Genomic DNA, 26,931 nt, shown 5'->3' with positions numbered 1-26,931 from the left:
GATTCTCCATTTTACATTCGTCCTCATCTTTTTTAGGTGAACTGGAATGTGAAGCACATGAATATATTTTTAATTTTTTTTTTTTTTTTTTTTACACATTCGCCAGCCGTAGCCGGGAGCTGCTCATTAATATTCATATATTCACTGCACTCTGGTCCCGATCATTATATATTCAGGATCGGGACCAGTGAGTGCAGTGGCTCCTATCCCAGCCCCCTGCAAGCTCTAGGGGGGCTCTCCCTGAGTCAGTGCCAGCCCTCCTTCACCCCCACAGTGTCCGGCGCAGGCAGGCAGGCTTCCATCTCCCTGCCTGTAGCCTTCCCCCAGCTCCCCGGTGGCATTAAAATTCGCCGCCAGGGGCAGAGAGCCCCTGAGGCGTTAAATAGGGCGGAGGGGCTGCTGCTGGGCGAATCTCCCTGAAGGGAGAATTGCGGCGAGATTCGCTGCTGCCCGCGATTCTACCCATTGAATACCTGCCATAGTCAGTGAACACATGGAGGAGTATGCTGTAGTAGTAGGGAGCATATATATATATATTTTTGTCTTTCCATGATTGAATCCATTCCAATGGCACGGAATATCAAATAGTTGAAATTGTCCAGTGTGTATGCACTATCTGCGCACTCCAACAGTAGTAAGCGACTTCTTCTGGTATGCCCTACATTCAGCTCAATCTGAAGCGATCGTCAACAACTGCATACTCCTGGACGTGGCCACTGATCATCTAGCATTAGGTCTTTTGCAAGATTACACAGTGTGAAACACACAATATTGTTTCTTTGGGAGTTTAAGTGGAATTTGCACATCGTCAAGTGTGAACCCAGCTTTAGATACAGTAACTGCTAGAGAAACATGTATTGTCTCTCCATTCCGGTGTATTTTCTTTTCATTTTGCTGCATTGAAGCTTAATTTGGTTTTATGAATTAGTTTGCATAGTTGTCTCTAGTATAGAAATGGAGCATGGAATAGCCTACTACTTTGATGCCATTGCTTCATTTATTTGTTTTGCTTATATAGATCCCTTTCCCCCCCTCCTTTCATTTAAAGGTAGCTGGAGCAAAAAATACTAGACCAAATAAGCCAACAACACCAACTACAGGCCTAAGGAAAAAAGATATGAAGAATTTAAAAAATGTAGATAGCAACCTTGCTAATCTGATTCTTAATGAAATTGTGGACAGGTAAGTGAATACATTTGTGCCAAGAAGTTATGTATGTAGTATGTTTCATATGTCTATGGTGCACAGTCACCACCTATTCTGCCCCTATCTCTGTTTCTCCAGTGCTGACCAGCCCTGACCTCTATAGAGTATCCCACCCTCTTTTTCTATGAAGCAGTGATAAGGGAGGAGAAGTGATAAAGGACCTGTATCACCAGCCAATCATCTCCTGACCGTTAAGCTACAGGCTGGGTTTAAAAAGTCTGATAAAGTACTGGGCACTTTATCACTTCTCCAGAAATATATAAAAAATATAATTGTGTCAAATTTTTCTGGTACTCTTTACCTAGCACGGCGCCCATCGCGGGCATCGTGGCCATCGCATGCACTAAAAAACGGGTGTGACGCGATGGCCGCGATGCCCGCGATTTCCCATAGGGAACAATGTTAAAAGTGTCAATGGACGCGATTTTAGTGTTCAATGCCTCAATGCCTGCGATTTTTCCATAGGAAACAATGTTAAATGGGCCACAGAGCCCTAATAGTCCCCCTGAAGTCTGAAATGGCCCCCACAATTGTTAACGCCACCCCACGATCAACGTGAACCCGAAGCGTGGCGAGCGCAGCGAGCCCGCGAGGGGCGGCGGTACGCGTCCTCCGACCTTTTCATACCCCCACTATCCACGTCGGCGTGGAGTTGAGAATAGAATAGTGTGGCGAGCGCAGCGAGCCACCGAGCCCGAAGCGTGGCGAGCGGACGCGGATACCTTCACAGGTAAACGCGTCCCTTCGCGGGCTTCACAGGTGTCCGCGTCCCCTCGCGGGGCTCGCTGCGCTCGCCACGCTTCGGGCTCGCTGCGCTCGCCACACTATTCTATTCTCAACTCCACGCCGACGTGGATAGTGGGGGTATGAAAAGGTCGGAGGACGCGTACCGCCGCCCCTCGCGGGCTCGCTGCGCTCGCCACGCTTCGGGTTCACGTTGATCGTGGGGTGGCGTTAACAATTGTGGGGGCCATTTCAGACTTCAGGGGGACTATTAGGGCTCTGTGGCCCATTTAACATTGTTTCCTATGGACAAACGCGGGCATTGAACACAAAAATCGCGTCCATTGACACTTTTAACATTGATCCCTATGGGAAATCGCGGGCATCGCGTCGCACCCGTTTTTTTAGTGCATGCGATGGCCGCGATGCCCGCGATTTTTTACCCCCGATGACCGCGATGCCATTCGCGGGCGCCGTGCTAGGTAAAGAGTACCATTTTTCTTATATATTCATGCTGTTACTTTACAGTGTAAACACATTGCTGGCGTAGTGATCTAAGGCCGGGTAAACCTTAATGTAATATTTGCATTATTTGCTGTATAACTGCAAATCGCGCATATAGCTTTGTGCGTATGGCAGATTACACGCTCCCATGAGTCACATACCACCTCTTCTGGTCGGCAGTGCTATGCAGCCAACCAGAAAGTATTGTGTGCAACCAGGTGCATTGTAATGTGGGATGGAAAGAGATTGTTCCACCGTTCATTAGAACGGTCCTTCATGTACAATGTGAATGTTTTTGCATTATTATTCTTAAAACTGTACTTTGTCTTTTTAGTGGACCATCTGTCAAATTTTCAGACATCGCTGGCCAAGATTTGGCTAAACAAGCCCTGCAGGAAATTGTAATCCTACCCTCTATTCGCCCTGAGGTACTGTGGTTGTTTTATACATTTATTAGCTATTTGTAGCTTTATAGAAAATGCATGTGATTGTTATGATAATAAAACACTAGACAACTTGAATCTTGATTTGATTAACCCTTTGAGTGCCAATGTTGCTGTGAGATGTGCAAAATATTTTCTAAAAATGCCAGGGTCATAGTCGACGAACATGAATCCCAGCAGATGATCTGAAGGCAATTAATTGAGGTTTAGTTAAATATTGCACCGAAAAAGAACAGTTGCTGTGAGCATTTTTAGCAGATATTTTGCACATCTCTCACCGCAATGTTGGCACTCAAAGGTTTAACTCACGCTGTTAATGGCCAGTTAAAATTTGACTGCACAGGCATGACCTGTGTGCCACAGCGAATATGTGCACTGCAGTGAAAGCCCAGTATCAAACTTCCGGTGCAGAAGAACACTTCAACTGGTGGATGTTGACTATACCCAGCTGTCTCTGCAAAAAGCCATGTGGGCAGACTTCGTAGTTGGACTTTAGGTCGATATAAATAAGGTTGAAAAAGTTGTCCTAGAATGACGAAACATATTAGATGGCTCACTGGGACCATTCCAGAAAGTGTCACGGACAATGCGAGATCAGGATGGCCAGCAACAGCAGAAACCTTATGACCTTATGGGCTGTGTCATCATGTATTTGAAAGGGAAAAGGGGTTTTGGAATTGCTTCTGCACCAGATATATGAAGGTTCGTTGTGATGGTCCCCAAATATTAGTTTCTGGGTTAGATTACAGTACAACCAAAGTTGGGGGTGCTGCCAAAGACAATAAATGGGTACAAGAAAGAAGGACAGAAAAAAGGGTTGTCTTTTTTGCTGGCGCACTTTTAAAGTGAAATATGAAAATATACGTAAAATGTACCTTTTATTTTTATATTGTTAAAACCGTTTGAATGAAATTTTAAACCAAACCATTAAAGTATACAAACATTAAACAATACAATAGAATTAAAAGCCCTTGTTGTGTGGATAATGGTGTTGTTCAATTTTGCTGCACGGTGCCCCAATGTTATTTACCAAAAATATCTCTAATGCTGTCAGGACAATGGTGTTATATATAAGCTTGTACCGTACTGCTCTTTTGAAAAAGACTGAAAAGAGTAAAGGTGGGCATACATCAACCCGATTTGGACCGATTTCGGCCGATTGCGATCAATCGGCCCGATAAATCGGCCCAAATCGGTTCTTCATGACATGGGGTCGGGTCCGATGCACGGTCCCGTGCGTATCGGACCTGGCCCCAGGGGTCGGACCGGCGGAACATGCGATGTATGTCAGTCGGGGCGGTAATGAGCAGTGGGGGCGGGCGGCTGGGGAGGAAGAAGCAGTGGGGCAGCAGCGCGTTACCAGATTAGGGCGGGCGGCGGTGACCATCAGTGACAGTGTCACTCTCCACTGTCCAGTGTCCAGCGCTAGCGGGCGGGCAGCCGCGGCTATTACATCTTTAAAATAACGTGTCAAATGACTGCCCGGCTAATGATTGGCTGAGATAGAGCACTCTCAGCCAATCAGCCAATCAGTGGCCTCCCTTCGCGGCCGCTGATTTGCTGAGAGTGCTCTATCTCAGCCAATCAAAAGCCGGAGAGTCATTTGACACGTTATTTTAAAGATGTAATAGCCGCGGCTGCCCGCCCGCTAGCGCTGGACAGTGGAGAGTGACACTGTCAGTCTGTCACTGATGGTCACCGCCGCCCGCCCCAATCTGGTAACGCGCTGCTGCCCCACTGCTTCTTCCTCCCCAGCCACCCGCCCCCACTGCTCCTCACCGCCCTGCAGCTCCCTGATATTTTTTTTACATGTGATAAATCGCATGCGATTTATCACATGTAAAAAATGGCACATCAAAGTCCTCATTGTAGGTGAGCCTCCCGGGGAGCTGCCGGGCGGCTCGGAGGAGAATAGGGTCCGACTTGTCCTTAGGACAAGTCGGCTCTATGTATGGGGGCCTTAAGTCTTCCGTTTGGCACTTTTGAGTATATTGCTCTATTTGCAGAAAAACTGCATTGGCAAATGTATAGTTCAGAAAGTCTGTATCGACAGGTATAATCCTTTATTGAGACTCCCTTTCCTATGCTGCTCTATTTGCGGACACACTGCTTTGGCAGCTCTATAGTTAGATGTGTCTATATTAACAAATAAATGGTTTTTAGACTCAAAGTCTCATTGATAGGCAATTTTATTGCTTGGTTCGCAACAAAGTTATTTGTTCAAAGAAACTGCTTTGGCAGCGGGTGCATTTTATTGCTGCTCTATTTGCAGTTGAGCAATATTTGCATTAATCTCATCACTTGCTCTTTTAAGTGTCAAAGACAGACTGATTAGTAGCTTGGCACGACTACGCACATCAATACGACTACGAATTGCCGTATTTTCGGGATAGTAAATGTCAAAAATAAGTGTATTTCTGGTTACAAATACACCTATTTTTTACAAATTTCCTTTAGTAAATTTCCCCCATAGGAAAGAAGGTCTCTCTCACTTCTGTTTGAAAATAATGTCCGTATAATAAGACAATCAAAAACTTTGTCTGTCTTAAAAAGTCAAAACAATGTTCATACCATTTTTGTTTGATGCAGTCAAAATCCCGACCGGTTCAAAATCCCGACCGGTTCAAAATCCCGACGGGGTCAAAATCCCGACATATAGATTGTACTGGTGAAACAGTCTACATGACTTTCCGTCGACAGGTGCAAGGTCGACATGGGTTATTTCACTGTTTTTTTGGAGCTGACATGTGCCGACAGGTGGTATTTCATGCCCTACCATCCACTAGGGCGTGGTGGGAGAATAAAATAGTATGCCGAGCGCAGCGAGGCACCATGCCCGAAGCATTGCGAGCTATGCAAGGGGCTACGGTTCACTTCCAACTGTGTCCATGTCGACTGTGTCGACATTCGGGTGAAAAAAAACATGTCGACCTCGCACCTGTTGACGGAAAGTCATGTAGACTGTTTCACCTGTAAATTCTATGTCGGGATTTTGACCCATTCTGGATTTTGACCTTGTCGGGGTTTTGACCATCGGGATTTCATACTGAATCCGTTTTTGTTATTAGTGTGATTGTTTGTAAGGCGTTTGTATTGTTGATACACCCGCCCTATACATCTGATCTAGCCCAATTGACTTTTACTTTGTTCCTGAGAATAAAGGAAATGTTAAAAGAAAGGCACTGTGGCATCAAGGGCCTGATTTTAGACCTGTTTGCTAGGCTGCGTATGTTCACAGCTTAGCAAACAGGTAAATGCCACCCTGCCAAACGCCGCGCCCCCCCCCCCCCCCCTCCCCTGCCGATCAAATCCCCTCACTAGCATGTGGGATGTGTACACTAACACATCCCCTTGCATTTGGCCGAAAGGTGGAGAAATCATTCTGTGGTCGCTCACCATCAAATGATTTCTCCTGCCTTTGCTAGAAAAAGTCAGCCTGGGCACATCATGTGACTTCAGCTTCCCGTCCCGAGCAGGCATTGATACGCCTACTTTTGCAGGGGTACACTCAGCATTTTTATGGGCACGCATTTTATAAATAAAATCCTTTAAAATTAATAAGACAAAAGATCCTTAAATGTCAGAACGGCTGCAGATCAAGACAGGACAGATGTGTAATTTCTCAGAGCATGTGCAAATTGTACTAATCTTGTCATGATTTCATATATTGAGAAAGCTCAAAAGATAGACTGTAAACAAATAGATGTTCAGTGGGAACAGGGCTGGCTCAGGAATGACCTGGGCCAAAGTGCAGTGGAAAGGATGTCTGAAGCCGCATCTGACCCATTTTCAAAATCCTGTGTCAGACCTGGGATTTTGGTGGAAAAAGGGGCATGAGATGTGAAGTAATCCAGGTGATGAGTACAAATGTGCCATTACTGGGTTCAGTGGGAACGGGGTTGGCTTTGGAATAACCTGGGTCGAAGTGCGGTGGAAACAGCGCCTGCAGCTGGGTCCAAACCAGGTTGATACATTTCCCAAAATTCTGGGTTGAGCCCGAAGTTTAGCGCCTGTAGCTGGGTCCAAACCAGGTTGGAACAGTTCTCAAAATTCCGGGTTGGGCCCGTGATTTAGGTGGAAAACTGTAATTCTCTCAGGAAAATGTTGTGTTTTTTTTTTTTTTTTTTACAATAGGTTTGCCAAGTTGCAAATTTCCTTTTTCTTTGTTCACAACTGAGAATCAGCCTCATAGTTTCCCCGTTGATAATACAAAATATAGAAAAAAAACAGGTTTAACTCCCAAGCATTACCTCAGTAATTTTATGTGTTTTAATGTTTACTGTACAGCAACATAGCGGACCAAAAAGTTATTTTTCTAGCACTCGGTAGCTTTATCCACTTTGCTTACTATCATTTTATACATCCGTGTACTTCAAGCTGTGACTTATGTAAGTGGTTTTAAATGGTAATACTTTATAAAATTATTAATAACTGGCCTAATTATTAATAGAGTAAGTTATTTATGTAGACAGCAGCCATTTTATTTATATTAGTGATATTATTTGTTAAAAACAAAAGAAAAATCAAATCTTTGTTTTTGCTTTTAGCTCTTCACTGGACTGAGAGCTCCTGCACGAGGATTATTGCTTTTTGGCCCGCCTGGAAATGGAAAGACTATGCTGGTGAGAAATACATCTTTGTAGTACTAGTATTTTGGCTTGGTCATTCCCCAAGTCTCTAGCATTTCCAGCTCTCATGAGTCTTGTGCATGATAGACATTCGGTACGATTACATTTTCGATTACAAAAAATATTGTTTTATTTTCCTTTTAATCACTTTGTTTTCCTGTAACATATCTTTTTTTTTTTTCTGTTTTAGGCAAAAGCTGTAGCTGCTGAATCGAATGCAACTTTTTTTAACATAAGTGCAGCCAGTCTCACCTCCAAGTATGTAAGTGTCACTGTCCTGCTCAATCTGTGCTCAAGGCTGGGTTACAAAGTTCTTACAAAATCTAGTATTTGTCAGTCATCTCTTTAAATACTTTCATCCGTCTATTATCCATGTTTAGCTAGTTGAACTAATCGGTTTGGTTAAGGTAGTCTGAAATCATAAGATCATCATGGGTGTACATAGTCATTCTAAGAACTGTTGCAATCATTGAGCAACTGGAAGCTGATCATTTTTTTTTTTATATTTTATATTCTGTTTTCTAATTTTATTTGAAGTCATTCTAATGCAATACACTTACACAATATGGCACTTTTTACACGATTTAGCGGCCCACTGGGTCGAAGTCATGTGAAAAACGGCCAAATCGTGTAAGTGTATGTACACATTAAGTTTGTGAGCTTTGAAGTGTCCTTCTCAGAACCGAAAATCTAGAAGAGACTAATACTCACATAGGGGTCACTGATCCCTTTGGCTAAAAGCAGGTACAGTGCTTATGGCTCATACCAGATGACTGGGGAAAGCAGAGCATGGCCCGTTTGCCCACCTGCTTTTTGTTTAATCCACTAAACTGTGCAGCTTATGCACCACTGTAAGGTGGAAATTTACTAAGATGGGAGTTTCTGATTGGTTGCCCATAGCACCATCCCATGTAAAATAGAACTCCCATTTTAGTAAACTTCCCCCTAAATATCAATGATCTCTGTGAGCCTTTGGGTCTCCTCCTTTCCCTCTGCTCAGTTTTATTTGAGAGGCAAGACTAAATATTTTTTACAAAAATAGTGAAAGCCGTAATGTGCCACATCATGACCAGCAACTTGTATCAATTTTCCTTGCGTCCCCTAGAAGAAGACATAGTTTTGTTATAGGTGCTTTATATGCCAGAAATGTGCGCAGCCAATAATTCATGCTCGGTGGCATGCTATCGCTATTTTTTTTTTAATTCAATATTCTTTATTTTATTTTCCGCATAAACATATAGCATAGTACAAGGGAACAGTACATGAACATATTAAAATACATAACATTACATTACATACTTAAACTAACAATACAACATTTACATCGGTCATCTCTATATCTTCAAAAGGTTTTGATATATAGTGCTTAGAATTATACAGCTGCTTCAATCAACGATCAAGACTTATCCATACGTCACTTAATGTTGGACTATATTAGACTACTTATTTTATTTACCTAGGTTAGATCCCTTTGTTCATTCTTGCGTGCCTATTACATTTTATTATTATCGTGCAGCAAAAAATAAATAAATAAATAAACCAATTTTATTTTTTTCTTTCATTTTTTTTTTTTTTTGTATCAGTGTGTTCCATTTATTCATTCATTTTACCGTGCCTATTAAATTCCATTTTTAATGTGTTACAGATTTGTCTGCATCAACATATTCCATATATTCACTCTAATGTGCAAATTAAATTTTATTATTATGATGTCGGGTATAGGCTTTTTTTTTTTTTTTTTTTTTTATTTACGCCTTCCTGAAATATTAATATTATTAACTCTATTTTACTGGGTGATTATTCATGTGTCTACCTCTTGTGTATATTCTCATTTTTTTCCCCTTATTCCTTTTCTAAATTTTTCATCTTGCCGTGAAAAGTGCACTCCAATTACACACCTTAAAAAACAACAAGGAGCCTTAATAAACAAATAGATCAACCGCTTATCTGTAGTCCAGTAGATTTTTTTTTTTTTTTTTATTATTTATATACTCACATTAGATCAGCTGTTATATCTTCATCGCTTAATCTGGCAATGCTATCGCTATTTGAATTACTTCCCATAGTCATGGATTTTCAAAATGACCGTTTACTTTTGTATAATTTTATTTAATTGTTGTGTTATTTGTATTTTTATTGCTGTCATAATGGATTATTTTTGTGTTGGTGCTAATGTGGCTTTTTTTTCTTTCTCTTAAGGTAGGAGAAGGGGAAAAATTAGTGCGTGCGCTCTTTTCTGTAGCAAGAGAACTTCAACCATCTATTATTTTCATAGGTAAGAACTAATGTAGAATGTTTTATAAGCACTTTATATCACAATCTTACCTTTAACTAATGCCTACTATTTAGGGAATTTGCATATTAAACCCTTGGGTGGTATGCCCGGAGTATAGTCAGTTTGCGGTAGTCACATTGTAGTCGCATACCCGGCTTTATAGCAGTTTGGCAGGGTGACTACCGCCAAACTGACTAGTCGCATACCCGGCTTTATAGAAGTTTGGTGCTCCGTGTGTGTCACATTATGTAATGCATATTGAAATATTAGCAACTGTGCCTTGTATTGTCCTTAGCCATTTTAAGGGCTATTGTCTGTCTGCTTGTGCCTCTCATATTCCTTTATGTTGTGACAGCCTTATATATCATGAGCAGCGGAGCCGCACCTCCGTGAACTACATTAACCCTGTCACCTCCACACATGATTTATTCAAGTGTGCGTTCTGAATGCAATGTACTTATTATAGTGTAACTAACTATATCTGTGGGAGAGATCATGTAGCTATGGAACGCCCACATGGGCGTTCCAGCTTTGGCAGTATAGTCGCAAGGACGGCAGCATATCGATCGAACGTGCGTACACACTGCACTTTTGTTCCGATATGAGGCCGTCCTGTCGGATGAAAATTAAACAGCAAAGAACCGTCGACCGACCGAGTATGGACGGTCAAGACAGTTTTTTGCTGTTTATCGCTCGTACGGGACAGCATACACACCAAAACAATTGAACGGCTGTCCGACCCAGAACGGAAGAACGGCCCGACAATTGTATATATGTGTACCCAGCTTTAGTCAGACCCCTTAATAGAGTACAGAAAAAAGAGGGGGGTATGCAGCGCTCTTTTAATGATGAAATCAAGTTATAATGCACAACACATTTATTATAAAAAATGACAAATAAAAAACACTTAATATAGGTAATTAAAAGAGAATTATAGCATGTAGACCTGGCTGTGGATAATTGGAAAATAACCTGCTCTGGTCACTCAAATAGTCCCAGCACTTGTTGGAGAAAGAAGATAGGAGTCCAATTTATAATCCTTTGTTTGCTGCTGGAGGTGTCCCAGTTCTGTGGGGGGACTTGGTGGCTTTGGGTATCCTCTCTAAGGTGCGGCTGTATAAATATAGGAAATGGTGCTCCAATTGAAAGTCTTCATATAGTTCTCTGGAGGTGTCCCAGTCTGTGAGGACCAAGATGGAGTAGGGATCCTCTCTAAAGTGCAATGGTGCTTGAGGGATAAATTCCCAAATATGGGGATAAAGTGCAAGTCCAGATGATTAAGCAGGGTAATGATAACAGATCACAGACAGGTCCCTGGAAACACACTAATGCGTTTCGCTGTCACTTCAAGGACAGCTTTTTCAAGGTGCCTTGAAAAAGCTGTCCTTGAAGTTACAGCGAAACGCATTGGTGTGTTTCCAGGGACCTGTCTGTGATCTGTTATCATTACCCTACTTAATCAACTGCATTAGTGTATGGCCAGCTTAAGCAATATTTGTGAGTCTTTTTTGGTGACCAAAATATTTTATACCCCACTTTACACAATATCTGCATTACAGATGAGGTTGACAGCCTTTTATGTGAGAGGAGAGAAGGAGAACATGATGCAAGCAGACGATTAAAAACAGAATTTTTAATTGAGTTTGATGGAGTAAGTATTAGATGCTTCTTGTCATTTTTAAGTACTGTGAAACTGCTCGTTAGTAGTAAGACTCCACATTGAATTTTGTTATATGTAATTCCAGACAGTGCTATTAATGCATTTACTGATATTACTCCTATTAATGTCTTTTCCCCCTTCCTACCCTTTGCCGACTGTAGGTACAGTCTGGAGGTGATGACCGGGTTCTGGTCATGGGAGCAACTAACAGACCTCAGGAGCTGGACGATGCAGTTCTCAGGTACCCACTAGTGCAATGGTGTGACACTGGAATAATAGTCACATAATAATCCTCTACATGTGTAAAGTACCTAATTCTCAGTTTATCTGCATTTTCTCTGTATGAATTAACAATTTGCATCATGAAATTGTGTAATTGGTTATTAAAAAAAAAAAATGTATAGTCTATAGAAGGATAAATGTGATGCTAAAACATGGGGCTGTCACACTTATTTTTTTTTTTCTTAACCTGGATATGTGTTAAATTTTGCAGTCGCCATCTGTAATTTTTTATTGCTTTGTTTACTTCAAAAAATCTAGTTGACTTGGGGTATGGCCAAATTAGTTATTTCCCAAATGATCTATTCTAATATAGCACTAATTTAATTGGTAGTCTTGCAGCAGAGTGAATACAAAGAATAAGTGATCTTGTGCGCTGGCACCGTTCCCAAAAGAAAACACAGTGAGGGTACAGATTTATAATAAACAGAAAAATACTCTCCTTATCCTTGGTATCTTCGCCTAACTAGAGGCTCACCATAAATTTGTTTGATGGCGGTATGCAAAAAATAGAATGTATATCCTAGTGTGATATTGTCACAACATTTTATTTATAACATTCATTAAAAGGCAAAATCACACAAAACAAATATTAAGCAACCCTGTTGCTATAAACAGAAAAAAGTTTAGGTGGAGGTTTACCAGATTCTGGTGTTTAAAGTGCTTGTAGGAAGGTCTTGTTATCCTAGAATGACTCCGGTTCTCCGGAAAAACCAAAGGTCCCAGCTGCTTCAAAGTTCAGGTCTGGTCAAGATACACCTTTAGTGACACACTCCAGGCTGCTGCTGCAACGCGTATCGGGACCCAATGTCCCTTCCTCAGAGGTTAGGAACCATAAAGTAAGAATCCCAGGTTTATAATCTGAAAGCTCAGGTTACATTTGACAAATACTGGTTCTAGACGATAATAGTTAACTATATGCACAATAACGATATTGTTAATATTATTAGATTTCATATTGACTAGTGTGTGCACACTATGGCCCTTATTCAGATCTGATCACAGTAAAAATTTGTTCTCAAAATGGACAAAACCATGTGCACTGCAGGGGAGCAGATGTAACATGTGCAGAGAGAATTAGATTTGGGTCAGTTATTTTGTTTCTGTGCAGGGAAAATATTGTCTGCTTTATTTTTACACTGCAATATAGATCTTACTTTGAAGTAAAACCCCACCCAAATCTAATTCTCTCTGCACAAGTTACATCTGCCCCACCTGCAGTGCACATGGTGTTGTCCATTTGAGAAGGAATTTGCCTTTGTTGTTAACCCCTTCCCGACATTTGACGTACATTTACGTCATGGTCGGGAAGTACTTCCCGACACATGGCGTAAATGTACGTCATGGCATTTAACTGTCACCGCGTCTATAGACGCGGTGACAGTTTCAACATGTCTGCTGTCCCTGACAGCAGACATGTCCGTGCATGCCCAGGGGGGGCTGCGATGCCGCCCCCCCGTCGGCGATCGCTGTGATTGGCTGTTCAGTGTGAACAGCCAATTACAGCGTTTTCCTGTGTCACCGGCGAATAACGTTCGCCGGTGACACGGGATCAGAGGTGATTGGTGCTGTAAAGTACAGCACCAATCACCGCGGGGTGTAAGGGTGACACTGGTGTCACCCCACCGCACCCCGCCCGCCCCCAAAGGCCGTGATTGGTCCGTCGGTCGACGGACCAATCACAGCCAAGGAGGGGGATTTAAACTAACGGTGACTGCACTGCAGACGCCATTCCGGTCTGGAATAGCGTGCAGTGCGGTCACCGTACCTCCCTGCCGCCATACTGACCAGAACCTTGCTCCATAGCTTGCTCCATACTTACCTGATCGCTGCTTCATCACTGCTTCCTGGATCCTGTTACTACTTGTGCCTTCCTGTGAAATTGTGCTGCTGCAGTGTACTAGCTAGATAGAGAGAGAGATAGATAGAGAGATAGAGATAGAGATAGAGAGAGATAGAGAGAGATAGAGAGAGATAGAGATAGAGAGAGATAGAGAGAGATAGAGAGAGATAGAGAGAGATAGAGAGAGAGATAGTGTCAGAGAGTGCTATATTTTGTGCTGCTGCAGTGTGATATAGTTATAGATAGAGAGAGATAGAGAGAGAGAGATAGATAGAGAGGCCTAGTGACAGAGTGCTATATTTTGTGCTGCTGCAGTGTGATAGTTATAGAGAGATAGAGAGAGATAGTGTCAGAGAGTGCTATATTTTGTGCTGCTGCAGTGTGATATAGTTATAGATAGAGAGAGATAGAGAGAGAGAGAGATAGATAGAGAGGCCTAGTGACAGAGTGCTATATTTTGTGCTGCTGCAGTGTGATAGTTATAGAGAGATAGAGAGAGATAGAGAGAGAGAGATAGAGAGAGATAGTGACAGATTGTGCTATATATTTTTGATATAACTGACTGCTGCCCCCTCCTTTTGTGCTGATCAGTATAAATTAACTGATCAGCAACTTTTTGGGGGCGCAGGTTTTTTTTTATATATAGATATACCTGTCAGTGCTGCTGCTGCAGTGTCATAGAGTGATAGATAGTGAGAGATAGAGAGATAGAGAGAGATAGTGACAGAGAGTGATAGAGAGTGCTAAATTTTTTGTCTGCTGCCCCCGCCTTTTGTGCTGATCACTATATCTGAGGTGATCAGCAACTTTTTTGGGGGTACAGAGGTTTTTTTTTTTTTTATATATACCTGTCAGTTGCACCAAAGGTTGTGCACCTGCTGCACCTCACTGGTAATCAGTGTCGCATCACTGATCACCTTTTTTTTTTTGTGTGTGTGCTGTGGGGTCTTTTTTTAATTTTTTTTTTACACACACTGTGATTTTGTGGGTGTCCTGTGGCCGCTGTGCGCTGATCAGTGACGTACATCACTGATCATCTTTTTCGGTACAGGGTTGATCTATATTTTTTTTTTTTTTGATCAAATTCCTGTTGCCTTTGAGCGCTGTTCAGTGACAGACGTTACTGACCAACATCTGTGCTCAATTTTTGGCGCAGGACCTTTTTTTTTTTTTTAACCCCTTAAATTTTTTATTTTTAACCCCTTCATTTTTTTTTTTTTTATTGGTATAAAGTATTTTTTTTTTCTGCACCACATACACACTACACACTACATACCCCCCGGATTGAAATAAAGTTTGTACCCCCCCCTACACTATACACGTGTTGAAACATTTCACTACCAGTAACACAAAAATAAAAATGGCATCCCAAATGTCCTCCCAAATGTCCTCCCAGTCATCCAGGAGAATGTATTCAGCGGAGGAGGCATATGCCCTGCTTGCTTCTGACTCTGACACAGCCAGTGATGCAAGCGGGGAATTTGAAGGATTCGCCTTAAGCTCCTCTTCCTCCTCTGGTGATGAGGGACCCCCTCAAAGACGCCCCCGTAGAGCAGCTGAGACCCCCCCCCCCAATAATTGATCTCGTATGGACCCCACCACCAGACAATTTTGAGCCCCAGGTTCCTGAGTTTTTGGCCATGCCAGGAATCCAATTTGATTCCACAGGTCTCAGAGAAATTGACTTTTTCAAATTATTTTTCTCTGATGATTTTATAAATTTAATGGTGGACCAAACTAATTTATATGCCCAGCAGTTTATTGCTCAAAACCCCACGTCATCATTTGCTAGGTGGACCCCTGTAGATGCAGTAGAGATGATGACGTTTTGGGGTCTGGTGTTTCATATGGGCATAGTAAAAAAGCCAGAAATTAGGCAATATTGGAGTACAGATGTTCTGTACAGTACTCCATTTTACCGTATGGCCATGACCCGGACTCGATTTGAGACAATTCTTAAATTTATACATTACACCGATAATGCACAGTGCCCACCCAGAGATGATCCCACCTTTGACCGGCTATTCAAAGTCAGGCCGGTCATTGATCATTTCAGTGCCAAATTTGAAGAGGTGTACATCCCTGAAAAATTTATTTGTATCGACGAGTCCCTTATACATTTTAAAGGAAGGGTTAAATTCCGCCAGTACCTTCCCAGTAAGAGGGCAAGGTATGGCATAAAAATGTACAAACTGTGTGAAAGCACCTCAGGGTACACCCACAGGTTTAGGGTTTATGAAGGGAAGGATTCAAGAATTGAACCGCCAGAATGCCCCCCCTCCCTCGTAGGTGTTAGTGGGAAAATTGTCTGGGATTTACTGCACCCCTTCCTGGATAAAGGTTATCACCTCTATGTGGATAACTTTTACACCAGCATCCCCCTGTTTAAGGCCCTTGGTTCAAGAGGTACAGCAGCTTGCGGTACTGTGCGCAAGAACCAAAGAGGCCTCCCAAAAACGCACATTGCCCAAGTAATGAGAAGGGGTGAAAGCAGGGGAATATGCACCGAAAATATGTTGTTGGTCAAATATAAGGACAAGAGGGATGTCCTTATACTGACAACAATTCACGGAGACAGTACCACCTCCGTCCCTGTACGAGGTACCAGTACCCACACCTCAAAACCTAATTGTATCCTGGATTACAATAGGTACATGGGCGGAGTGGATCTTTCAGATCAGGTACTGAAGCCGTACAGTGCCCTGCGGAAAACAAAAATCTGGTACAAGAAGGTGGCCGTGTATATCATCCAGATGGCACTGTATAACGCTTACGTGCTATTCCGTTCTACCGGCCAGAGGGGGACATTTATGCACTTTCAAGAGGAAGTCATAAAGGGCCTAATATTTGGGAACCAGCAGGCAGAGGGCCCCAGTACTTCTAGTACTGGCCCCCGTATTGTACCAGGGCAGCATTTTCCTGATGAAATCCCCTCCACTGGAAAAAAGGGCAGGACACAAAAAAGGTGCAAAGTTTGCTATAAAAAGGGAATAAGAAAGCAAACTATTTTCCAGTGTGACACTTGCCCCGACAAACCCGGCCTATGTATAAAGGAGTGTTTTAAAATATACCACACATCTATGGAATATTAGGTTCATAATTTCACCGTGCTTCGGGGGTCTTGCTAATGCCACATAGCACCCACCATTCATTCCACCAGAATCTGAGCCGCAAAATCCAAAAATCACTCCTTCCCTTCTGAGTCCTCCCATGCACCCAACTGGTATTTTTTGGTCACATGTGAGGCATTGCCGTACTCGGGAGAAATTGGGGCACATATTTTGGGGTGCTTTGTCTCCTTCATTCCTTGTGAAAATGAAAAATTTTGAGCCAGAACTGCATTTTTGTGTAAAAAAATGTAATTTTTCATGTTCACTGCCCACTTGTATCAAAATTGGTGAAACCCCTGGGGGTTTGAAATGTACACTATACCCCTAGATGAATTCCCTGAGGGGTGTAGTTTGCAAAATGGGGTCACTTGTGGGGGGGTTCCACTGTATTGGTGCTTTGGGGGTCTTGCTAATGCGACATAGCACCCACCATCATTCCACCAGAATTTGTGCTGCAAAATCCAAATATCACTCCTTCCCTTCTGAGTCCTGCCACTTTTTGGTCACACATGAGGCATTGCCGTACTCGGGAGAAATTGGGGCACAGATTTTGGGGTGCTTTGTCTCCTTCATTCCTTCTGAAAATGAAAAATTTTGAGCCAGAACTGCATTTTTGTGTAAAAAAATGTAATTTTTCATTTTCACTGCCCACTTGTATCAAAATTGGTGAAACCCCTGGGGGTTTTAAATGTACACTATACCCCTAGATGAATTCCCTGAGGGGTGTAGTTTGCAAAATGGGGTGACTTGTGGGGGGGGTTCCACTGTATTGGTGCAACATAGCACCCACCATTCATTCCACCAGAATCTGTGCTGCAAAATCCCAAAATCACTCCTTCCCTTCTGAGTCCTGCCATGCACCCAACTGGTATTTTTTGGTCACATGTGAGGCATTGCCGTACTCGGGAGAAATTGGGGCACAGATTTTGGGGTGCTTTTTCTCCTTCATACCTTCTGAAAATGAAAAATTTTGAGCCAGAACTGCATTTTTGTGTAAAAAAATTTAATTTTTCATTTTCACTGCCCACTTGTATCAAAATTGGTGAAACCCCTGGGGGTTTGAAATGTACACTATACCCCTAGATGAATTCCCTGAGGGGTGTAGTTTTCAAAATGGGGTGACTTGTGGGGGGGTTCCACTGTATTGGTGCTTGGGGGGTCTTGCTAATGCGACATAGCACCCACCAAAATTCCACCAGAATCTGAGCTGCAAAATCCAAAAATCACTCCTTCCGTTCTGAGTCCTGCCATGCACCCAACTGGTATTTTTTGGTCACATGTGAGGCATTGCCGTACTCGGGAGAAATTGGGGCACAGATTTTGGGGTGCTTTTTCTCCTTCATACCTTCTGAAAATGAAAAATTTTGAGCCAGAACTGCATTTTTGTGTAAAAAATGTAATTTTTCATGTTCACTGCCCACTTGTATCAAAATTGGTGAAACCCCTGGGGGTTTGAAATGTACACTATACCCCTAGATGAATTCCCTGAGGGGTGTAGTTTGCAAAATGGGGTCACTTGTGGGGGGGTTCCACTGTATTGGTGCTTGGGGGGTCTTGCTAATGCGACATAGCACCCACCAAAATTCCACCAGAATCTGAGCCGCAAAATCCAAAAATCACTCCTTCCGTTCTGAGTCCTGCCATGCACCCAACTGGTATTTTTTGGTCACATGTGAGGCATTTCCGTACTCGGGAGAAATTGGGGCACATATTTTGGGGTGCTTTTTCTCCTTCATACCTTCTGAAAATGAAAAATTTTGAGCCAGAACTGCATTTTTGTGTAAAAAAATGTAATTTTTCATTTTCACTGCCCACTTGTATCAAAATTGGTGAAACCCCTGGGGGTTTGAAATGTACACTATACCCCTAGATGAATTCCCTGAGGGGTGTACTTTGCAAAATGGGGTGACTTGTGGGGGGGTTCCACTGTATTGGTGCAACATAGCACCCACCATTCATTCCACCAGAATCTGTGCTGCAAAATCCAAAAATCACTCCTTCCCTTCTGAGTCCTGCCATGCACCCAACTGGTATTTTTTGGTCACATGTGAGGCATTGCCGTACTCGGGAGAAATTGGGGCACAGATTTTGGGGTGCTTTTTCTCCTTCATACCTTCTGAAAATGAAAAATTTTGAGCCAGAACTGCATTTTTGTGTAAAAAAATGTAATTTTTCATTTTCACTGCCCACTTGTATCAAAATTGGTGAAACCCCTGGGGGTTTGAAATGTACACTATACCCCTAGATGAATTCCCTGAGGGGTGTAGTTTTCAAAATGGGGTGACTTGTGGGGGGGTTCCACTGTATTGGTGCTTGGGGGGTCTTGCTAATGCGACATAGCACCCACCAAAATTCCACCAGAATCTGAGCTGCAAAATCCAAAAATCACTCCTTCCGTTCTGAGTCCTGCCATGCACCCAACTGGTATTTTTTGGTCACATGTGAGGCATTGCCGTACTCGGGAGAAATTGGGGCACAGATTTTGGGGTGCTTTTTCTCCTTCATACCTTCTGAAAATGAAAAATTTCGAGCCAGAACTGCATTTTTGTGTAAAAAATGTAATTTTTCAATTTCACTGCCCACTTGTATCAAAATTGGTGAAACCCCTGGGGGTTTGAAATGTACACTATACCCCTAGATGAATTCCCTGAGGGGTGTAGTTTTCAAAATGGGGTGACTTGTGGGGGGGTTCCACTGTATTGGTGCTTGGGGGGTCTTGCTAATGTGACATAGCACCCACCAAAATTCCACCAGAATCTGAGCCGCAAAATCCAAAAATCACTCCTTCCGTTCTGAGTCCTGCCATGCACCCAACTGGTATTTTTTGGTCACATGTGAGGCATTTCCGTACTCGGGAGAAATTGGGGCACATATTTTGGGGTGCTTTTTCTCCTTCATACCTTCTGAAAATGAAAAATTTTGAGCCAGAACTGCATTTTTGTGTAAAAAAATGTAATTTTTCATTTTCACTGCCCACTTGTATCAAAATTGGTGAAACCCCTGGGGGTTTGAAATGTACACTATACCCCTAGATGAATTCCCTGAGGGGTGTACTTTGCAAAATGGGGTGACTTGTGGGGGGGTTCCACTGTATTGGTGCAACATAGCACCCACCATTCATTCCACCAGAATCTGTGCTGCAAAATCCAAAAATCACTCCTTCCCTTCTGAGTCCTGCCATGCACCCAACTGGTATTTTTTGGTCACATGTGAGGCATTGCCGTACTCGGGAGAAATTGGGGCACAGATTTTGGGGTGCTTTTTCTCCTTCATACCTTCTGAAAATGAAAAATTTTGAGCCAGAACTGCATTTTTGTGTAAAAAAATGTAATTTTTCATTTTCACTGCCCACTTGTATCAAAATTGGTGAAACCCCTGGGGGTTTGAAATGTACACTATACCCCTAGATGAATTCCCTGAGGGGTGTAGTTTGCAAAATGGGGTCACTTGTGGGGGGGTTCCACTGTATTGGTGCTTGGGGGGTCTTGCTAATGCGACATAGCACCCACCAAAATTCCACCAGAATCTGAGCTGCAAAATCCAAAAATCACTCCTTCCCTTCTGAGTCCTGCCATGCACCCAACTGGTATTTTTTGGTCACATGTGAGGCATTGCCGTACTCGGGAGAAATTGGGGCACAGATTTTGGGGTGCTTTGTCTCCTTCATACCTTCTGAAAATGACAAATTTGGAGCCAGAACTGCATTTTTGTGTAAAAAAAATAATTTTTCATTTTCACTGCCCAGTTGTACCACAATTGGTGAAACCCCTGGGGGTTTGAAATGTACACTATACCCCTAGATGAATTCCCTGAGGGGTGTAGTTTGCAAAATGGGGTCACTTGTGGGGGGGTTCCTAACTTTTAGCATCTTATGGTGCCTTGAAACCTACATGGTGCCTAAAAAATAATCTCATAAAAAGGAGGCTCCAAAATCAAGTAGGTGCTCCTTCTATTATGAAGCCTGTGGTTTGGTCACCGTGCACACTAGGGCCACATATAGGATATTTATGAAAACAAAAGAATTGGGGGAATCAATTTTTAGTCACATTTCTCTAGTAAAATGTACTGTGTTCCTTATAAAAATGTATTAAAATTGCAAATCTGCAAAAAAAAAGAAATTTTGAAATTTCACCTACACTTTGTTTTAATTCCTGTGAAACACCTAAAGGGTTAACAAACTTCCAAAATGCTGTTTTGAATACTGTGAGGGGTGCAGTTTTTGAAATGGCATCATTTATGGGGGTGTCTCACATACAAGTCCCTCAAAGTTACATCAGAACTGAACTGGTCCCTAAAAAAATCAGTGTTTGAAATTTTCTTGAAAATTTGAGAATTTGCTATTCATATTGTAAGCCTCCTAGTGTCCCAAAAAATTAAAAGGAAGTTGAAATAATGATGTCAACATAAAGTAGACATATGGTCTATGTTAGTTATTCACTATTTTGAGTGGTAAGATTATTTGTCTCACAAGCAGAAAATTTAACATTTTGCAAATCGCTAAATTTTCCATTTTTTCACGATATTTTGGTATTTTTCACAAAAAAACACAGACTGTATCGACCCAAATTTACCACTAATTTGAAGTACAATGTGTCACGAAAAAACAATCTCAAAATCACTGGGATAAGTAAAAGCAAAAAAAAGTTATCCCCACTTAAGTGAGACATGTCAGATTTGAAAAAAAGGGCTCTGTCAGGAACGCAAAAACTGGCTCTGTCAGGAAGGGGTTAAAGGTGCACACTCCCATAGGTTGTTAATGCCGCCGCCCCCAACCCCCGCCCCCCCATCTGTACACATCAAATCCTTACTATCTTGTTAGCGACATCATGCCCATGGATGTGGTTGTGGAACAATATTGTTAACTATGGGTGTGGTATGCCAGATCGACAGTCGGAATCCCGACTGCCAGTAGTCCGGCAGGGGGATGAGCGCAAAGAAGCCACTTGCTCACCACACATTCTATTCTACCTCTAGGGGGTTGTGGGCCCCCACATAGGAGAATAGCCCCCGTCGGTCGGTATCCCGATTTGTCGGGCATTTAAACAGTTGTTATTCTGATGTCTGTATACTGACCATCCAAATCCCGACTGTCGGGACATCATCTGGCACCTGTTAAGAGTGTGTGCACTATATTGTTTGTCCAGGAGTAATGGGCAGTTCAAAGGAATATCATTAGCTACTGTATATCGTTCGTATGGCAAAATATGAAGCCAGCTTTCCAGTTACTTTAATAGATAGGAAACGGGTTGATATTCAAGGGAGAATATCAGGAAAGAAACTCCCGGGTGGGGCACTGCCTTCTATAATATAAACGTATCAGTCTAAAATATCAACTTTATTAATACTAAAATTGATCCTGTTAATGGATCAAGAGACGAACATGAGACGAGGACATACAGATAACATGAATAGAAAAAAATTGAGAAAAGATCGTGAAAATATGATATCTGGGTCTGAAAATGGGCTAAATGCCTCTGTTCAATATGGCTGTAATATCAGCGTATTCCTGTAAAGGATTATTTCAGACTAAGCACGTCTTCAATTAACCATATTGGTTATCATAAGCACATATCTAATAAATGCGTAACAAATGGCACACTCTCTGGCAGTACAATAGTTGTACTGCCAGACAGTGTGCCATTTGTTACGCATTTATTAGATATGTGCTTATGATAACCAATATGGTTAATTGAAGACGTGCTTAGTCTGAAATAATCCTTTACAGGAATACGCTGATATTACAGCCATATTGAACAGAGGCATTTAGCCCATTTTCAGACCCAGATATCATATTTTCACGATCTTTTCTCAATTTTTTTCTATTCATGTTATCTGTATGTCCTCGTCTCATGTTCGTCTCTTGATCCATTAACAGGATCAATTTTAGTATTAATAAAGTTGATATTTTAGACTGATACGTTTATATTATAGAAGGCAGTGCCCCACCCGGGAGTTTCTTTCCTGATATCCTCCCTTGAATATCAACCCGTTTCCAATTGTACTTACCATACTCCCCGGGAGCACCTCCACAACGAGATTATAACATAATTTACTCACTCACATGTTGACTGGAGTTTAACCTTCTTACCTGCTAGCAAATTAGTCCTGTGCACCTGGCCCCCATCCCCTCCCCCTTTCCCCATTTTTCCAACTACTTTAATAGATATGCAGCTGCACATTTTGTATTCTTCATGTGATACAACTGAAATAGATGATTGCCTTCTATTATTTCAGTTGTTGATGGCATTATACAAACAAGCTGTGTGAGAAGGAAAATAAAGAACATACTTTTTTGTGTGGTATTTATTCATGATGGACAGTATAGAATTACTGTATATAACAAATGTTCTCATCGTACTAACTTGTTAATATATTTTATTTTTTGCAGACGATTCACTAAAAGGGTTTATGTCTCGTTACCTAATGAAGAGGTATGCAACATTTTTTTTTATTGGTCAAGTGAAGATTTTATATTTCTGTCTGATGTGCTGTAACAGTATTGTACATAAACCAAATATGGTTTGAGGTAACCTGTTTAAAAAAGGGGCAGACTAGATGGTTCTTATCAGCCGTCAAATTCTGAGGTGTATTTTGTTTCTGTTATCAGCAGTATTTGCGAAATCTGACAGCGAAATTTTGTTAACTGTACTTTTATTCCTCACAGGATTAGTCTACTTTATCTGTCTATGCTAGATGCCTCAAATTCTACTTTATAATACCAGATACCACTGAGTAATACATTGTTTTTCTTCCTTTGGCTACATATAATCCTAAATGTCATGTTTAACTTAAAAAATGCTTAACACTAATCAAAATCTGGCAAAAGAATAAGGCATACTGATATCTACACTATCTGATGTGTACCCCCATGCTGTCTAACCTGATATGTATGTTATTAACCGAATGGAAGGGATAAAGTTTTTAACACACTCCTTTTTTTTTTTTCTTTATACATCTGTTTATTGATTGTATTTCTCTGGTTGTCACATAAATAATGCACTATAGTTTACTCAATATGCAAATAATATTTTCTTAAATATAATATCTATGGTCCAACCCCCTTTTTGAAAAAAATTAGACTACACTAAATCATGCAACCGATTTACGGGGTATTCAATCCGTGCCGATTTTTCGATAGTCGGAAAATCTGCACTTTTTTCAACTATTTCTGGTCCAATTTACATTCAACTTAATTTTAAGTACCTATTTCTCGACTGTTGAAAAAATAAAAAAAACACGGGGTTCAGTGAGTTGCTCGCCGATTTACATGTTTTTAGTTAAAATTTCAGCCTTTCTTGACTATTTTCCGCTGATGCAGATTTGAAATTTTAACAAACTCGAACCTGCATCGGTGGAAAAAATTGTCTGAAGATGGCCACATTGAATACTGTAGGTAGGTCCAACTTTTTTCGTTAACCACAAAATCTTGACATCATTAAATACCCCTCATCGTTAATATTTGGAATTTTTAAGGTTTTCAGAAAGTGTTTTTTCTTTCTTAAAGTATAATATTACCAGTGCATTAGGTATCCCACTTCTACTCATCTTTGGCACAGTTAATGGATTTTTCCCTAATGTATTACCAGTGCATTAGGTATCCCACTTCTACTCATCTTTGGCACAGTTAATGGATTTTTGCAAATGTATGTCCTAGTATTTTCCTCTGGTAGTGGGATATACTCAGAAACTGAATGAGTATTATAGAGGTAATTTATTGGTGTTTTTGTTAGCAGAGATAACGTGCAGCAAAGGCGAGGTTCTCCTTATCCTCTGTATCTGTTACATAGCAAAGCTTGGGTTAGAAGGTGGTAACAATCTTGTTTCACAAGGTTGTACATGTTTCACCGATATCTTGGTTGGTGCACATGTGACTGACACTCGCAAATAAAATACTTTAGTATTCCCCAACTGGTAGCAAACTATCACATGCATAAAAAATTCAGTATCTGGGTATGCCTGTATGAATATACTAGGTCATATATTCATGAAATTATGTAAATTATATTAATTCTATTATGTTGTCGGTATGAATTAGAATTAATTCCTGTACTTTAATTGCTTGGTGAACATGGCAATTTATTATACAGTATATGCAAAAATTTCTAATAAGTGGTATTATACACTCCCTGCTGTATCTGTATTAAGCAGTACATTTTAGTATGGTTATGTTTTTGTTCTTTCCTGTATAGACCAGGCTTGTGCTTCTACAAAATCTATTAAGTAAACAGGGGAGCCCACTGACACAAAAAGAATTGACCCAGTTGGCTAGGTAAGTCATGTGACCTTATTATCAGGTTGTACATGCAGTATCACCTGTTTTGCCTGTAAATTGCATTCTCTGACATCTGTATAAAAGACCCGTAGCTGCTAACTGTTGTGATTTAGGAGAGCAATATAAATGGTTATTTTTTAGTTTGGAGTAACTTGGTGCTGGACTATGGTCCCCTATGACCTTGCAGTGCATGCTGGTAGAAGTCTCCCTGGGAAATTTTAAGGTGTCCTGGATAAAATACGTTCCTTATGTACAAATGTGTCCTCATACACCTAGCCTCAATACGCCTGGCATAAGTGAGCCCCACTGAGCACTGCATGGTCTTTTTTACACAAATGTGCATCTAAGTGGGTATTAAATTACTCCCTATTTTCAGTTAGCCCGAAAGACATGGAATTTGCTATTCAATTGCGTCCATTTTTGGCCTCGTCTAACCGTTTCCCACCAATGTTTATTTTTGCTTTTTTTCATTCAAAATTGCATTGGCTAAAAATGCCTGCAGTTTTGACTAAAACACGAGGATAAGCAAGGAATAATTCCATTAGGTGCTGAATTTTCAACCTTTGAAAATCTGCATTTTAATTGAAGCAAAGCAAATTCTACTAAAAAAATACCTAAACTTATTGAGTCATCCGATGGACATAATGAACTGTTGTCAGACGTTCCCTAATGGTTTAGGCGATTTTTACCTTCTCTGGTCAGTAGCAATGGTCCCAGTGTGGTTTTCTGGCTCCTGGTGGCCATGCGACAGTCATTTCCTGGTCATACCTATGATGGGTATGGATTACTAGGTCACCAGCATTTTGGTCGACTACCATTAAGGTAGACATGCAGGAAGGTCGACATGATTTTAGGTTGACAGGGTCTTTAGATCGACATGGGTAAGGTTGACATTGAAAAAGTTTCCATGTTTTTTTTTAAAATTTACCCAGAATGTCAACACAGTCAACATAAACACTAATTCGTAGCGCCGCGTCCCCTTTGCTCAGCACACTATTTTATTCTCACACCACGCCGAGTAGATGATAGGACATGAAATACCGCCTGCTGGCGCATTTTGGCTCAAAAAACAGTAAAAAACACCATGTCGACCGAATGACCATGTTGATCTTACCCATGTTGACCTAATGGTGCCGACCTAATGCTTGTCGACCATCCTGCTGGTGTTCCAATGACCGTATACCCCTATGATGATGCACCATTCTGGGGAGCATTCTACCCCTAATCCCTCCAACTGGTGCCTAACCCTCCCCTGCAGCCTAATGTTACCTGTCGACATCGAACCTGTCAGCCTAGTGCGTGTTGAAAATTGTAACCATGTCCATGCTCTGATGTTGTGGTGCCGATCAGTGTGACTACTGTGTAACCAAACATCTTCGCCAGGAGGATGGCAGAGGGCACGGACTGAGAGTGCTGTCATACACCAGGGTACAGACAAGGAGGAGAAGGATCCTCAACTATTTTTTATACAATTCTCATTCTATCCCCAGCATCTGTGCTTGCAGTGTGTTTGGGGGCAGGAGCACAGAGTTACACCATATCGTGCTGTGCGTTTTCTTAAACGTGCCTACTACTGTAGATGCTCATAGCAACCAGTCGGCTTCTTGCTGGAATTTATCAGATACATTCTATAAAATCATATGTAGAAACTGATAGGTTTGTTCTATCCTATGATATTACGATCACTTACAGACTGCTATGAATGTACATGCCATTGTTAGCAGTTACATCCATATTAAGCAATGGCTCTACAAGCAGCTCAGCCATCTGTGCATTCTGCTAGGTACCGATTTGTTTAATATGTGCGCACATTTTGTGCAAGCAATAAAAAATGACAAAACAAGGAACATCATATTTTGTTTTTGCCCTAGTACCAGAAACATTGTGCTTTTATTTGTTAGTGTATTGAGTTGTAGTCTTCCGACATGGTGTCCAGGGATTTATATAGTGTTTTCTCTAGTTATGAGTGTGGATATTTTTTGTACTTT

At 41.5% G+C, this 26,931-nt stretch overlaps 1 protein-coding gene across 2 annotated transcripts in view; it reads left to right on the top strand.

Moving 5' to 3' along the window:
- Positions 1 to 26,931, top strand: part of SPAST (spastin) — a 64,129-nt gene that overhangs the window by 32,184 nt on the left and 5,014 nt on the right. For both annotated transcript variants that reach the window (XM_083176232.1, XM_083176231.1), the window contains 9 exons: positions 1,049 to 1,182; positions 2,768 to 2,861; positions 7,424 to 7,498; positions 7,695 to 7,766; positions 9,704 to 9,779; positions 11,339 to 11,430; positions 11,601 to 11,680; positions 23,060 to 23,102; positions 24,861 to 24,940. In XM_083176232.1, coding sequence (XP_083032358.1) covers positions 1,049 to 1,182; positions 2,768 to 2,861; positions 7,424 to 7,498; positions 7,695 to 7,766; positions 9,704 to 9,779; positions 11,339 to 11,430; positions 11,601 to 11,680; positions 23,060 to 23,102; positions 24,861 to 24,940 — 746 coding nt within the window. The remainder of the gene's footprint in view (positions 1 to 1,048; positions 1,183 to 2,767; positions 2,862 to 7,423; positions 7,499 to 7,694; positions 7,767 to 9,703; positions 9,780 to 11,338; positions 11,431 to 11,600; positions 11,681 to 23,059; positions 23,103 to 24,860; positions 24,941 to 26,931) is intronic.

The sequence above is a fragment of the Crinia signifera genome, chromosome 3 (assembly GCF_055691185.1).
Source record: "Crinia signifera chromosome 3, ASM5569118v1, whole genome shotgun sequence".
NCBI classification, from domain to species: domain Eukaryota; kingdom Metazoa; phylum Chordata; class Amphibia; order Anura; family Myobatrachidae; genus Crinia; species Crinia signifera.
This window is presented reverse-complemented; position numbering and strand designations above follow the sequence as displayed.